This window comes from Gymnodraco acuticeps, unplaced genomic scaffold, assembly GCF_902827175.1.
Source record: "Gymnodraco acuticeps unplaced genomic scaffold, fGymAcu1.1, whole genome shotgun sequence".
NCBI lineage: Eukaryota > Metazoa > Chordata > Actinopteri > Perciformes > Bathydraconidae > Gymnodraco > Gymnodraco acuticeps.
In genome coordinates, this window is record NW_022990042.1 from 4207557 (window position 1) to 4224453 (window position 16897).

Here is a 16897-nt window from a genome sequence, read left to right on the forward strand (position 1 = left end):
ACAACATTTAATCTATTGATTCGTGTTCACCAACACGATTTTTCCCTTTTTTTCGTGTTGCACAGAATGATTTTAAAAGCAATGTATTTCTATTGGTAGTATGTTTCGTGCCTGCAGCACGTCTTTTTGTCCGGTTGGGTCTTGGAAGACCGGAAGCTGTGGGGTTCATAAAAACATGTTCTTACTCAATATCAAGCCACGATTATGGTTTTTATTTTAAATCATATAATGTCAGACTTTTTTGCCGTCTGTGAGGAAAATAAATGGGGCTCAGAGCCTCAAAATACTGAAATCTGTACTTTTTAAATCTTTTTTTCCTTCTAATTTGTTATTCTTTTCAAAATAACACACTGTTATTTACTCAACAATAACACACAATTATCCTTGTTTTTATTTATTTGTTTAATATCAGGCTTTTTTGCCGTCCGTCAGGAAATGAATTTCAAAATAAAGTCACCTGAAACAGAAGTGCGATACACACCCACTGAACTGATTACCCAAGATCCTCTACTATGGTTGAAGCTCGGTGATTGGATGTTTTAGCCGCAATGCACGTTGGGATATTGTGTTAATGCGATATGAAATAACTATCAACAGAATTGCGTTGCCAGGCAACAGCTTGGGGTGAAAACAGTATTTTCGGTGTAGGTACCATATGTGCACGGCCAGTCACTACCCGATCCTTATCCCTACCCGATCGGCATTGCGCATGTGCGAGATGGGCCGCCATATTTGACAACTACATATGGCAACTCAAATAGGACACTTGACACAGTGGCGTTTGGCAAAGCAGAAAATGAAAACTAAAAAAACCCGACAATATTAATCTGAACGAGAGAGATGAGTTATTGTTATTACAACGTGACTTCACTATTATTTAACAACTCCTTTTATTGGGTCCTTTTATTGGGTTAAGTACATTGTCAGAATAAGTGAGAAACGGATTTAACTTCTGTTAAATCATTATAAATCTACCAGATCAGCCCGGTGTCCGTTACGCTTACCAATGACATCACGCATTGGCTGTACGGCAAACCAAGAGGACATTTTACACGGCCAAATTCCGCAAAGAATATAAAAAAATAACAATCGACAGTGAATGTATGTTAGTGGAACTGTGTGAGGAAAGTGAAGTCTTAATTAAGAAATGTTAATGAAGAACTGAAATTCATAAAATAGAAAGAAATATGGTCGTAGACTTTACTGATGATTTAGAATTTATTGAAACTCCAGACTCAACGTAAGAGCGTGTGCCTCTCCGGGGGGTGCAAATATTTAAACCAGGGCTGTCAAGTTAACGCGTTAACGCAATTTTTTTTTAACGCCACTAATTATTTTAACGCGATTAACGCATATTTGTATTTTTTGTCCTCGGCCATCCCGTAGTTTCAGAGCGCATCGAGTTTAAAATACCATCTACAAGCTGATGCTGACAGCCCCGCTCCTGCCGTCCGCTTGTGGCAGACCACACTTCCACGCTCACCGGCAGGCACCGACTGGCCATCGGGAGGACCGGGAGGGCGTGTGTATGTGTGGCGCGAGCGAGAACGTGCACACCTTACGTGTATTGTTGTTGTTAGCATCTGGTGCTAGCTAGCTGCGCTAATGGATATAAGGAGCTGTTTCAATGAAAACAGAGGAGCGACATTTCGCCGACAACTGCGCCGAGCACTTGACTTTATGCAGGAAGCCAGACATTGGGACATTGTACGAAAAGTCAGCACACTCAGCACGGATAGTGCGCGCAACATGATTGCAGCGTCCAGGCAGCTCCCGTTCGAGCATATGCCTTGAGTTGCACATAGCTCCAACGATCCACACACACACACACACACACACACACACACACACACACACACACACACACACCACACACACACACACACACACACACACACACACACACACACACACACACACACACACACACACACACACACACACACACACACACACACACACACTTTGTATTGTATTATTGTATTGTATGAGAGAGGTTCCAGGTTGAATTGAGGCGGATATTTGTAATGTTCAGAGGTTGTTATGTTTAATATTCATGAGAATATTTGTCATTGATCAAATGATATTGAACAAACATTTGCATAAATCATATTTGTCCACTCATATGTTGATAAGAGTATTAAAAACTTGAACAATATCCCTCTAAGGAACATTTAGAACAGATACAAAATGTGCGATTAATTTGCGATTAATCGCGATTAACTATGGACAATCATGCGATTAATTGCGATTAAATATTTTAATCGACTGACAGCCCTAATTTAAACATAAACTTTATTCTTTACTTTCTCCGTCTTTATATGTAGAAGATATCAGATACAGCCCTGGAGGTTTAGGCGATAGGAAACACATTGGTGTGTACAAATTTAAAACATGTAATTACTAAATGGGTGAAAATCGCTTGTATCCATAATGGGCAGCATTAGTATATACCCACATGACAGCTCATTGTTACTACATGTTATACTCCACTACAATTCAGAGGTTAACCTGGTATTTTTACTCCACTACATTTATTTGAGTTACTTTGCAGATTCTGAAATATAAACAACCCTTAAAATCAGACTTTAGTTACACCTGAGTAAAATTCAGGGAAGGTGATTGTCAAGTGCCAACAATCACCCGAGATATTTGATAGTTGGTGCTTGAAAAGACTAAACATTTATCTGCATATCCCTATAAAGCATATTCATTACTCGTTATTCTCTACTAATAGTTAATTAAAGACTGTATAATGGCTATTTTTCACATCCCTTTCAAGTTTTCAAGATTTTCTAAGGTTTATTATTTATCATATGTAATACGGTGTAGTTATGCAATTAATCAAAAACTTGGGTCGCAAGTTCCTCAACAGTGACAAGACAAGACATCTATCAATATGTGTGTATACCTCCACCATTAAACTGTCATATTCTGCACATTTCTTATACTATCTACATACATCTTATAAGAGTTTAATTAATATGTATAATATCAGTTAAAATAAGTGCTTCAACATAATTAACATTGCAGGAAAGCAATATATTAGACGTTAAGTACTTTGTCAGGCTTAATATTTATCTGTAGAAACCCAAAAGCTTTTTTCTTATTTAAAAGAAGACCTTAACCTAAAGTATTCTTTAATGTTTAAATAAAGGTTAATTAGTTTTTCTGTTTTGCACATCCTCCTATTAATATCTTTGTACATCCGGCACTAAACAGTTTTATTGTAGAGATCACTTACGGTATCTTCTTGATATTTTATATTCTATATTTCTATCATTGACCTTCTACTTTCCCCCTATTTTGTATGTAATCTTAATATTTTTTTCATCAAATATAACATATTCAACAAAAACATGCAATAACGTGCTTTAACCACTAGGTGGTGCGGGTTGAAAACCTGTCAAGTTTAAAGTGTTAACACAACACATTATACATTTTATTATTAGTGTAGGACACTTATGTATGTATAACATCTGAAGATGTGTAGTTTTATTCATGTTTTCACATAATTTTACAGGATATTGCTATATTACTTGACAAGTTTTACTTCTACACATTAATATCTGATAAAACATCACACACAGAAAGGTATATCCGCAATTTAATGGTAAGCTATTGCAATTCTGAATCCATAGATGTGTCTCCCATCACCCAAAACCCCTGACTATTCTCTCAACTCAGTATTTACATTCTTATATTCTTAAAATCAATAATATCTTTAAAAACTACAAGTCCCTGTCTATCAGTTGTGCACCGCTACCTATCTACCAATTGCATCAAATATAAAAGTCAGCCGAATTAGTGTTGATACTGCAAGGAGACGTATTATAAGAGAAATGGAAGATGTTGTTTAATTGCTGATATATTTATGATCTACGTCACGTATTCTGTTCCGGTGGCAGCTCTTCCTGTTTGTCTAGAAGTCTTCTAATCAGGGCTCTATAAATAAAGAACTACGGCAGATGTGTAATATTTAATGCAGCTGAACCGTGTATTACAATGCCATTATGTGATGACTTTCAAAGAGAAAAGCAAGCACACTCGGATTAAAGTATTATTATTATTTTTTAAAAATGTTTTCGGATTTCATATCGCATACACACCATATCCCAACGTGCATTGCGGCTAAAACATCCAATCACGAGCTTCAACCATAGCTGAGGATCTTGAGTAATCCAACCCAGTCTCACAAAAAAACGTGTAATAACTACGTTGGTCCACAACGTAGGACGTAGTATTTCTACAAAAACGCCTCTGAAATTGTAAGATCCCTACGTTTTTTTTCACCATTCATTCCAATGGCTGGCGTCTATGTCACGTGATCTTCACATTTCTCCCTGCAGAAAAAAAAAACATGGCCGAACTTCGTTTTATTCTCGGTGGAAAATGCTTATTTTAAAGTTAGTTTGGCCATTAAAATGCGTTTTGATGTCATTTGATGCCAGAAATATGAGTTGTTATTTCAGATTATGTGTGCAGTGGATGTACATGATCTTTAGTTTGCTAGTTATTACGAAGATTACTTCAGGAAATTGTGTCTATACAACGTTTTCATTGTTACCAAGGTGGTTGCTAGGGAAGCTGCTATCGATATTATTTCTGTTATGTTGTGTAACTGTTTAATGGTGTTATCTTTATTGCTACCCCCCTTCATACATAATACATAATATTTCCGAAATAAGGTCCCATGGAGGTCCACCGGAGAGGGAGGGACTTCGCCTCTCTCGCCTACGTCTGTTTCCGGTTACTTTATTTTGAAATTCAGTTCCTGATGGACGGCAAAAAAGCCAGGATAATTGTGTGTTATTGTTGAGTAAATAACAGTGTGTTATTTAGAAAATAATAACAAATTAGAAGGAAACAAATATTTAAAAAATACATATTTCAGTATTCTGAGCCCCATTTATTTTCCTCACGGACGGCAAAAAAAGTCCAACATTATACGATTTCAAATAAAAACAATAATCGTGGCTTGATATTGAGTAAGAAAATGTTTTTATGAACCACACAGCTTCCGGTCTTCCAAGACCCGACCGGACAAAAAGACGTGCTGCAGGCACGAAACATACTAACAATAGAAATACATTGCTTTTAAAATCGTTCTGTGTGACACGAAAAAAAGGGGAAAATCGTGTTGCTGAACACGAATCAATAGATTACATGTCGTGACTATAACACGAAATGCCGTGAGACTGGGTTGAGATACAGCTATGCTGCCGTGATTAAACATCGTATCATGTTCCAAACCACATCAAGGATTATTTCTGAAACAGTATGGAGCTCAAATGCTTTTTCTCTCGCGGGTTTACCACAAAGTGAGTTCCTTTTTTTATTTCCTGCTTTTTTACACATAATCTCTCTAGTAGGCTACAGGTTAGCTCTGAGTGTTAGCGATGCTTGCTAATGTAAACAAAGACCATATTACGTCCAAAACACGTCCAAATTTCCGATATTACGTCATTTCGAACGCAAATCTGGATCAGCTCCGTTGTACCCCCGTTTTTAGAGATTTGGGTAAGGAGGAAAAGAGAGAGGGTTTTGTTTTCTGACACTTTGTGAGTTCCCTGACATACCAGGGACACATATTTATGTATAAAGGACATTAAAAAGTACATTTTGCATGATAAGAGACCTTTAAATTAGTACTTTCTGATTAGATTAATGACAGTTTCCTCTGAGCTAGCATGTTAGCTCCAGCCTCTTACCGGATGAGATCCAGCAGAGCGTCAGCAGAGCTGGTCATCGGCTTCTTGCTTCCATCAGAGTCTTCCTTCTGAGCGGCTCCGCCCGGGTGGATAATGTAAACCATGAGGATGCCCACTACCACGGCAACAAAGGTGGTCCAGAGGTAGTAGGAGATGGTCATGATGCCCAGGCGGCTGGAGCACTTGGCGTCTAAAGCAGCCAGACCTGACATTAAACTGAAGAATGGAGAAGAAGAGAAAGAATGAGGAGACAAAAAAGACAAGACAAGAAAGAAGAGGTTCACTTTAGAAATCACGAAGGCCTTTGTGAATGACTATGTTCTGCTTTTGTTTTTTGAGGTGTAAAATTTGAAAAGACTGGATAGCTCATTGGCATGCTGTTGGGAGATGTTCCGCCAACTGATTTAGAGTCAATTTGGATTCAAAGGTTTTATTGAGCAAATAAACAAGTGGCACTAAATTGCATAATTGAGAGTCACAAGGTCATAGAAACAAATTAAAAATGTTAACTTCCGTTAACAACTACTTCACACTTAGAACCATTAGATTCAAAAGACACCTGCAAAAATGATCCTACAGGCACAAAGCCATGAAGAAAAAATAAAAGCCTTAGATTTTTTCTTCATATGTCAATGCCATACAGCTTTGACCTGATGACACCACCGAATTAAACTCAAGAAGCCTCTTTGAGTCATCCTGTTCCAATTACCATTTTCACTGCACAGAATTCGTGACTGTGGATCAACAAAAAGTGAAGCTTTCATTTAACACCGGCTACTTCTCAGCGGGGGTCAAAATGGAACACATCTAATTCGTGGGAAGATGTGGAAATAGAGCCGCAGCAAGAGGGAGCGGGAATGATTTTCTACTTCATCTTCAGCTGGAATAACAATATATTTTTGCTGCTAAAAGTGTAATCTGGTTCAACTTGGTAAGTATTGGATGGTTCTTCTGAGTCTTTGCTCCACCTCATCTTTCCCCTTTTACCATCCCTGAATTGGAACCCCTTCGTCTCCTCTCCCTCACAGTCACACTAAGGATGGTTACGCTAGTCATAGGGACGTTAAAGTGTGTATCTCCAAAATGCTGAGACATTGGAGTACCTTTGATTTTCCCAATGTTGACTAAAAGTATATGTAATTGGTTTCACACTGATGTTTTACCTGTAAAGAGCCCACAGATGCGCAGCAAATCCGTCTCAGAATATGGTAAATTAATCAGTGCTGAATCACTTTTATTTCTGAGGAAGCTAAAAATGTATTTTAGAGAGATCCTTGAATGCAACCTCCTGGGACATGAGCTGTTCTTCCACTCTGTATGAGTCTTTCACTTCAAACTAGTCCAGTGTCCTTTTTGTACATAGCTGTGTAACAAAAATAATACATGTGCTTGAACATGGCAAGTACAATTTTAATCATAATTATAGAAGCCTTGGGGTTTGTTCGTCTTGAAACTTTGTGTGATTTTCTTCTAGCTTCCAGACTATCTTATTTTATCGGATGTGGCAGACCTGTGTGCTAATTACGTACGATAATACAATTGCAATATCCTTAATTGAGTATAACGTAATTGGCAGTGATTGTCCAATTTGTTTCCATATAGCCACTAAGGTTCCCCCATCCCAGTTGGAGGCCAGCCGGCTGAAAGCCAACTGACAGCTGGATGTTTCCTTAATCCCAGCCATTTATTCAATTGCAGGGTTTCACCATAAGAGGGCGCTTACTGCAGAATAAAAGTATTAACCAGCTAAAGTATATTGATGTCCATAAATATGTTTATATTAAATGTGATGACGCTTTGTACCTTGTCCACTTTTAGCTCAGGATCGAGGTTTAGAATAACTTTGTTGATATGACGACCATCTTGTTTTACTTACTCGATAACGGGAGGTTAAGCAAGACTAACTTTTACCGAAAAGTAGCCACAAGTTGCAAGTCCAAGATAATTGTAAATGCTGGTAACATAATAGTAATATTGTAACAGTAACATACATGGAAACAGGTAATAAAGACAGTGACTCAGTTATGTCATGTAATATGCTAACATTAGCCACAAAAAATATATTGGTTCCATTCCAGACCAAGAGGCTTAAGCAGCATGTTAATTTCTCAAGAGAAAGAATTTGGTTTTTCTTCTTTCAAAACTAAAATAATCTAACTTTAAAGTTCCCGTTGACATTTTGTAAAATATGCTTATTAGTATTTGCTTTTTTTGTTTGAGTCTCAAAGGAAGACTTACTGTATACATTCTCAAGTGTGCACGCTTAATACAAGCTAGAACGTTAATCAAACGTCATAACTTGCAGTTTTTACACTCCACTTTTCTATTTTAATTAAACCAACTGAGCTTTAGAGGTGCTCGTCAGTGTAAGCCAGTGAGTGTATTTATTTTCCTTGAAGTGCAACCACTCACAAGTGATTCGGCGGTAGAGCTTCTGTTGAGTGGCAACAAAGCACTCTCCGCAACCTCTATAGGATATATAAGTCACGATTGTCTTCCATAACAAACAGGCTATTTCCGTGCATGTGAGTACAAATGTGGACATGCTGAGTCAAAAGTAAAAAATAAAATATAATACCCACTTATATAAAAGGCTCCCTGTCATGTCACCATGGCCTTCATTTATTCTATTAGTTTATCGATCAATGTTCATTTTTTTCATAAATGTTACAGGTAGTCCAGGTGCAAAATGAATCTCCTGTTCCTTAGGGGATGTGGATCTGCAGGTGACCTTGCACTTACTAGGATTATTATTATTAAGTATTATAATCAGGCATTTTATTCTTACGTTGAGTACAGCGAAACCTTTCAAGGAGAAATCCCTTTCCTCCCTGTTATTGAAAAGGGCTAATAAAGCCTTTATAATTACATTACAAACAGCTCTTTATTTATGAATTTAATAATTGACCTTGAGATGATGCCTTTTTTTTGTGTGAACTCTGTCCTTGATTTTCCTTGAAAAGATATCCCAGAGATATTGTACATAGGCAATAAATTGCAGCCTATGTCAAATGAAGGACTTGGATTGAATGCATTAGTGGTCATAGATTGGGCTATTATATGGTAAATGATGGTATGAAACCAAAGGATGCATGCTTGATTAGCCAGGATTTGATCATTACATTCTTATTACCAGTATAACAGACTGCAGCAAATGGACCGACATGCAAGTATAGATATTCCACCCAACGTGTTGTTAACCGTTACACACAAAAAAACTCCATCCAGCTTTGACTTATTTCTTGGAAGCTTGAATCAAGTGTTGGGATATGACTGGAATGTTAATGTCAGGAAGATACACAGTGTGTGTGAATACACCTTGCTCCAAAGCAGTGAAAACCAAGGGGCTTTTCATCTTCCCTCAGATATGACAACCTCAGAATGGAAAATCAAAGAGTCAACAGTAGATAGTCACGCTGTAGTGGAGTGATGGCACAACAGAACATCAATCTTCTGGGAAATGGTAGACAAACCGCTTACATTGAATTAATTGTATGTACAGATGTTTGGTGCAGAGTTCACTTTTTTTTTTACGCAGCTCTTAGGGAAAAAAACTGCAGCCAGGAGCTCAAAAACTGGGAAAATATTGCATTGGCTGTTCCAGGGATTTACATAATGCCCTCCTGTTCCTCCTGCCCTTCAGTCTGTGCATTTAAATCTGATGAAAAAAACATTAGAGTGAAATGCTGTTTTTTTCTGCCTGTCTTGTTTTTTTATGTGCTACGGTCTTCTGAGGTGACTTCCTAAAAATGCTGATAAAAGCTTCAAAGTGAGCAGATAAAAATATAGTAATTAAACTGACGTTTCTTTTTTTTAATCTCAGGGCAGGCCAAATTATTCACATCAGTTGCTGCAGTCAGCAGTTCATTTTGTTTGGATATATAAGCACCCTTGGTAATATTTAATGGGTTCTGTACTTAACTCCCATGCATTGATTATTTTAATGACACCCACTAATTCCAGAAAAACTGCACTCATACACACATCCTTACAAAATGAGGGAAAAATACTTTGATGAAAAAATTGAGAATTTGATGAAAAAACTAAATGTTTTACTCCATCACTCTCGCTGGTGGATGTATCCAGATGTTACTTTACAAATGTCTCAAACAATAGCACTGCAAACATCACGAAGATATTATCACCCTAAAGGCCAGAAAAATCTAAACAAGGGGCTAAAAGACACTGAAGCCTTTATGTAAAGCTCAGATGAACTGCAGTATCGGAGATAATTCTTCAAGTTCATGATGATATGAGATATATCTTTGCTCTTTTTCGCCTTTAGTAGTCTGCAAAATGTTTGGAATTTTAATGGAGTAAGTGTTGGGGATATCTCCAACGGCAGGAAAAAAACTGTTCATAGTCCAAACTTTCCACTTGAATTTCCATCTTCATGTTCTCTTTTACAGAGTAGTATGTTTCTACACCATTTAAAGGCTGATTTACATTTAGCTATTTATAATTTATTCAAAAAATGTCAATTCTCGAAGTCGGTATGACTGTTGACAGTTATCCTATGTGTTCCTCTGTACTAAACAAAATAAATGATATTCTGAAAATGTATGGAAATCAGCACATGTTTGGCAACCTTTAGTGCACTTGAACTGTTGCATTTGTGTCTCATTATCAACAGGAAATGGAATAACTGGACCCTTGAAAGTGAACGGAGACTATCTACACTGAGATCATTGACTTTCCATCCATGATCTGAGTCAAGGTGAGATTACAGCGCATCACCTGCCATGTGAAACTGCCTTAATTGTGAGGTTTCCAGCACAAGTTCCGCATATCTGTTACAAGACTTCTGTACCATATGGGGCTTACAGTTCTCCCTCCTGCACCTTCGCTGAGCAAGAGCATTACAGTAATCCTTCATCAAGATGAAAATTAGAAGGCTGAGGCTCCTTGGACATGTGGTAATGACACTGGTCTTTGTTTCAGCAGGGATTATCTACTTCATGGTAGTCTCACCATTTTATCCTTCAGGACTAATTTAAATCTCATCATGTCAGGATCTAGCTGTTTGGCACTACTAGAAGTAACTACTAATGGGCAAACATAGTCAAACAGGAATCCATGACCCCCATGAATTATTCATGAAATGAATAATACGTGTTAACAGCATTCCAACTATCTGTTCTTCTACGCACAACATTCTTTATTATTCCGCCTGTTATTTTGGCGCTCTTCTTCTCAAATCAAATCAAATCAAGTTTTATTTATATAGCACATTATTAAATTATTTTTGGTCGAGCCAAAGTGCTGTACATATAATAAAAAATAACCTACAGTAAAGACACTTTACAGCAAATACAACAGCACAGTTTGTGCAGAATATCAGTATGAGTATCTCCCACATTCCACATCGCAGAAACTCCGTTCAAACATCAAAACGTTCAGCTCGGTCGGGAATCGATGGCAATTGCTTTATTCATTCATAACTTTCATAATTCCAGAGATATAGCCCATAATTCATCACATTTTTAACATTTTAACTTTAACATTGCGCAGCTCGTTAAGGCAGAGTGCGTGATGTCAGAGTTAGAGTAGAGGACAGTTTGAAATTTGCCTTCATATTTTTTTTTAAAACTGCCATATTTCCCAAACCCTACATTCCTGAGACATAATTTTTCATGACAAACGTAGGAAAACATCTCGCTTGAAAAATGATAAATAAATAAGCAAAAATAATTAAACAAAATGCCTCTTGAGGGCATGAAGTGACAACAACTTTCAACATGCCTCCATTAAAGCCCATTGTAATTTTAGGCTGATATTTCCTCACGGTGGCAGCCGCACACCTTTAGTTAAACTGCCAAAAAGGCCACATTATTAACCCGAAAGTACACAAAAATTACACTTCAGATACTCAACTTCCTTGACATGCTTCACGTTTTGAAATTTCACAGATATCTGTTACGGTTCTTCAACAAAACGTTCACATGTAAGAGGTTTATCTCTCATTCAGAACAATGGAAACCTTTGATCTCTGCACACCTCGTTAGCTCAAATATAAACACCTGTGTCATGGAACACGATGATGTTATAACACACAGGTGTTCGTGTTTGAGCTAACGAGGTGGTCACTGGACTTTAACAGACTGTCTGAGCCTATTATTTTCTGTCTGATGGAGACTTCATACTGACTTCAACATGTTCCACATATTTTATACATTATTGATGACACACAGCTGTCGTCGTTAGCTCAAATATAAACACCTGTGGCATGGAACACGATGATGTCACATTGACAGGTTTGGTAACGATGCAGCCATCAACGCATCTAAGCGTATTATGGGGTGTAATCAAATGCCGTTGCCATGGCGACAGACCACTTGCCATGAAACACGATGTCGCTGTAAGTCCAATGGACACAGTCCAATCGTCCCCCAAACTTCGCTTGTATATCACCGGTCCAGCCCTCAACAGCTCTACGTAAATTATGGGGTTTCTTCAAATACCGTTGCCATGGCAACACAATGCTTGCCTTGAAACACGGTTTTCTCATAACTTCAGTGAAAATGCTCCAAACGGCCCCAAACTTCACAGGTTTGGAAACGATGCAGCCATCAACGCATCTAACCGTATTATGGGGTATCATCAAATGCCGTTGCCATGGCGACAGACCACTCGCTATGAAGCACGATGTCGCTGTAAGTCCAATGGACACGGTCCCATCGTCCGCCAAACTTTGCTTGTATATCACCGGTCCAGCCCTCAACAGCTCTACGTCAATTATGGGGTTTCTTCAAATGCCGTTGCCATGGAAACGCATCCCTCGCCATAAAACATGATGTCGCTATAACTCCTATGAAAATGTTCAAAAAGTGCTCAAACTTCACATGTGTGCTAACAGTCCAGCCGTGAAGACATCTACGGGACATGCTGTTGCCATGGCAACACAATGCTCGCCATCAAACACGGTTTTCTCATAACTTCAGTGAAAATGCTCAAAACAGCCCAAAACTTCACAGGTTTGGTAACGATGCAGCCATCAACGCATCTAAGCGTATTATGGGATGTCATCAAATGCCGTTGGCATAGCAACAGATCATTCGCCATCAAGTTAGTTCAAAAGTTTGCAGTTCAAATATTCTGCTGCTTTTCCAAGCCTTTTTACTTTCTTTTATTCTCTCATCACACATTCAAGCCCCCAGTGTTCATGTATCATTTCAATCTAAATTCTTCACTTTCTTCTTACACATTACATTTCAGCATAGCAATTCAGCGTCAGCTTTCAGCATACAGCATTCCCACTAGCAATTTCTTCAGGAATTGCATTCTCTAGTTACTGTTAAGTGTCCACTCTTTCTTTAGTGAAACAGTTTATACTGCCACAGAGACATGTTAAATAAAATTAAAAAAACTTGCTATGGCATAATTTCCAAGCAAATTAAATACATTTAACCTTAAGTTTTCAGTGTACATTTTTTTTTAGATGAATCTGCCACCCAGTACCCACTTGAATAGCCCTTATTTAAATCATTAGGTCCTTAAAGTTGTAGAATGTACTAAATTGCGTATCCACTAGACCGGCTGTGACAGGGTGGATTGGAGGCGGGGCTTAAGGAAAATGTAAGTGTGCATTGTTTATAGAGTGGCGAAGTCACGACCATTTACTTCCGGTCCATGGGACCTTATTTGGGAAAAATAATGTATTGAAGTCAATGGAGAGCGAAAACGTATCTTTCGATCCCGTTTGAATTGTGCCATGAATTACACATATGAAAATCATTTCCATGTAAAAGAAGTCACAGTTTGTCGTAAAACTGTTGAAATATAAGACTATGAAAAATACACAACTAGAAAGACTACAAATCCCAGAGTCGCGTAAGTGATGTCACAATTGTTTTCCTCCACTAAGAGATAGCTAAGATCAGCGCCATATAGATATAATCTATCTATATGGCGCTGGCTAAGATAAGATCACTTTAACAAGATGCCTGTTTGCTTAGTACCAGGTTGTTATCATACCAGCAATGGGTCTTGCTCGTTCTTTCGCTTCCCGTCTGATGTAAGGACCAGGAGTGGCTGGATCAAGTTAGCTACCTAGCTAGTATAGCTAGCACGTTAGTTAGCATTAGAGCCGTGTCATTTTTATTAGCCTTAATATGAAGTAACATTAAGTAACCCAAAATGTTAAACAGTAAGAGTAGTAGTCATATTTCGTAAACCCTTTGAAGAGTACTGTCACCGGTGTGATCATTCTATAATACACAATTTAAGCCCGGGAGAGAAATGCTAACGAGCATCGGCGATCGCCGATCTTTTCTACTTCATGCTTTCTGCACAAATGGTTGACATTAAACATTAAAAAGACCAGGCAGTTCAGAGAGAATCAAAGAAAGGCAGGCAGGCAGCTTTGCATGAAATTCTTCTGGACGTGTTTCATTGTGGTGATAGTGAGGGTAGTCAATCGTTTTGTTGACAAGACAGTAGTGACGGCCATCTTGGTGACGTGTGTTGTTCTGCGAGACCAGAGATGTAGTTCATTGAGCGTTTCACACAAACAAATGTGTTACTTCACAGTTTTATGACACATTCTTTTTTTTTTTACTTGCAAAAATATCTTTTAAATTGACAAACATCATATGTGTAATTCATGGCACAATTCAAACGGGATCGAAAGATAATCTTTCTCTCTCCATTGACTTCAATACATAATTTTTTCGAAATAAGGTCCCATGGAGGTCCACCGGAAGGGGAGGGACTTCGCCACTCTATTGGCCAAGATCCCCGGATACAGGGTATTTTTGTTCTCGAAAGTCAGGCCATTTTGCTTTGTGAGAAACTTTGAAAATAATAAACAGTGCAACACCTCCAACCCTGTATCCAGTTATTTTTGTATCCATGATTTTAACATGGAGGTTTATGGGGATTTACTTTCTTTTAGACCGAGCCTCAAGTGGCCATTTGTTGGACTGCAGTTTTTGACACTTGATTTCTTTAACTGTGGCACCGGAGGTTAATGTTCCATTCCCTATGCCTTTCTTTGAAAAAGATCCTACTTGTAATGTCATACTCTTTAATTTTGTAGGCTCTCTGAGTATCACAGTGATAGAGGAAGTACTTTTTAAGATATCTTGAATTATTAAAAAGGAACTCTTACAGTATAGCCTACATAATTTAACCTGTTAAGCCCCAAGGACCCCCTCGGCGGGTCCTCTTTTTTTCTCTCACAACACTGTGTCTCAGGGGATCTTAATATTTAAGAACCTATTAATGTGTTATACCAGATTAACGGGAATAATCTCAGCTAACTGACGATACAAACAATGTTTACCAAAACAAAACACAAGTCTCATAAGAAGCATCTAAATGACCCCTGAGCGAAAAAATGCTAACGCACTTTGGCACAGAACTCAAGATAAAATATACCCTTATTACTTATCGTAGCTGCACTTACAAGATATCCGATTAAAGTTGAGGTTCCACCGATTATTTAGGTATCATCACTGAGTGATCCGAATTTGCGACAGGGGAAGCAAACACAGACATCACAACACGTACCTTTACGTAGCTTTTACGGGAGATCGTCTCACCGTAGCTGTCAATCTGATCAAAAGACGTGTTCAATGGCATTAAAACGAGAAAAAACGCGGCTGAATCGGTTAATCCATAGGTTGATAATGTTTCTGAGGAATACTTTTTTTTGATTTATAATCCATTTTTATGTAAAAATTGGAGAGTAAAAGTTAGCTGCTAATGGTAGTCACCAGAGTTATCGCAGCTTCCGGTTTTGGCTATGCGTCAGTCTCACACACACACATTACCAAATAAGGAGTATGTGGGAGTTCCCCTCGATTCCATTGGCTCTGACGGTTAGAAACAGATGTCAATCAGCAAAATCGAGCAAGGGGGGCCATAGGTCAAATCCACCCAAATGACCCCAGAAGTTTTTTTTTGTTGTTGTTGCTAAATCTCTCTAAAAAGGTCAAATTTCACTTGTTTTACATCAATCTTGATACAGGGTACTTATTATATGTTGTAGTTTGGATTCCTAAAGCTTTTAGTCTACCATCCCATCATTCAAGGGTGGTTTTCACTATAAGTATTTCTTTTTTTTTGGACGGACACAATCATTTACATGTTTTTACTGAGTTCAATCTGAATTTACTTTAAAATAAAAACATCTATATTGATTCTGACACTTCTACATCCAACTCACAGGTGTAACCTTGCTTTGAGAAAAAAGATTATTAATTTAACCCTTTTAGAAGGGAAGATATGGTCATCTGTTCTGGGAATGTCATTTTCGAGCCTGAGACCTGAAAAACAGGCTCGGGGCTTAACTTAAACATATTTTATGCTCCATTATGCTCATCAGAATACTCACAACAGAACCTGTACAACACAGCCTGACAACTTACTAACCATTACAAACGTGACCTTTGAACGTGGCATTTGCACAAACCCACCAAGACACCATGACATTTAGCGTAAATAGTATTCAGTGAACAATTCACCTGTTTGTTCTGTTTCTGTGCAAAGACAGAAATGTTGGGATGAAAAGACAAATATCGCTCCATTTATAAAAATATATATAAATAAACATCCATCTTAATTAGAAATACATACAACACCACGAATATCATAGATGCTAAATATTGTTTTCTATCCTTAGAGGAGGCTGTACACCGCATACATGATTTTCCACCATGAACATTTTAATTAAAGTGTTACTTGTGGAAGCAAACCAAAACACCCACGGTTGTATAACTACCATATCTTTACTGTCATTTCTGAGAGGAGAACACTTCAATTCATATTCAAAATAAAACCTGTTACAGACTATATCATATTCTTATTTCTAGAAACTGTGTACACAAACAGCAGGATATGCCCACTCAAATCTGTTGGCAGCGCTCATCTTCCCTGCTAATTATCGCTTCCTCGATGTGTGTGACTGAGTGTTGAGCTTAAAGACACGAGAGACAGACTCAGAAAAATCCAAGGGTCAAGTGGACACACAGACTTTCCCTGGAATTAGGCTCTCTAGGACAACTCTTGAAATAGGCATTCGTGTCCACTGTTTCTCCATCGTAATCAAGGAGGACTCATTTACACCTCGGTAACTTCTCACCATCAGATGATGAGCGTTCTTCATATGGTTTGGATCGGCCGTATGTAGCCTGCTGCATATCATTCAATTCCTCTTCACCTTTTGACCTTCAGATCTCAGTCAA

General features: G+C 38.1%; 1 protein-coding gene across 1 annotated transcript in view; it reads right to left on the reverse strand.

Annotated features, from left to right (window-relative positions):
* The window catches only part of slc1a7a (solute carrier family 1 member 7a), a 51114-nt gene that overhangs the window by 22107 nt on the left and 12110 nt on the right, over positions 1-16897 (reverse strand). The window contains exon 3 of the mRNA XM_034215397.1: positions 5712-5927. Coding sequence (XP_034071288.1) covers positions 5712-5927 — 216 coding nt within the window. The remainder of the gene's footprint in view (positions 1-5711; positions 5928-16897) is intronic.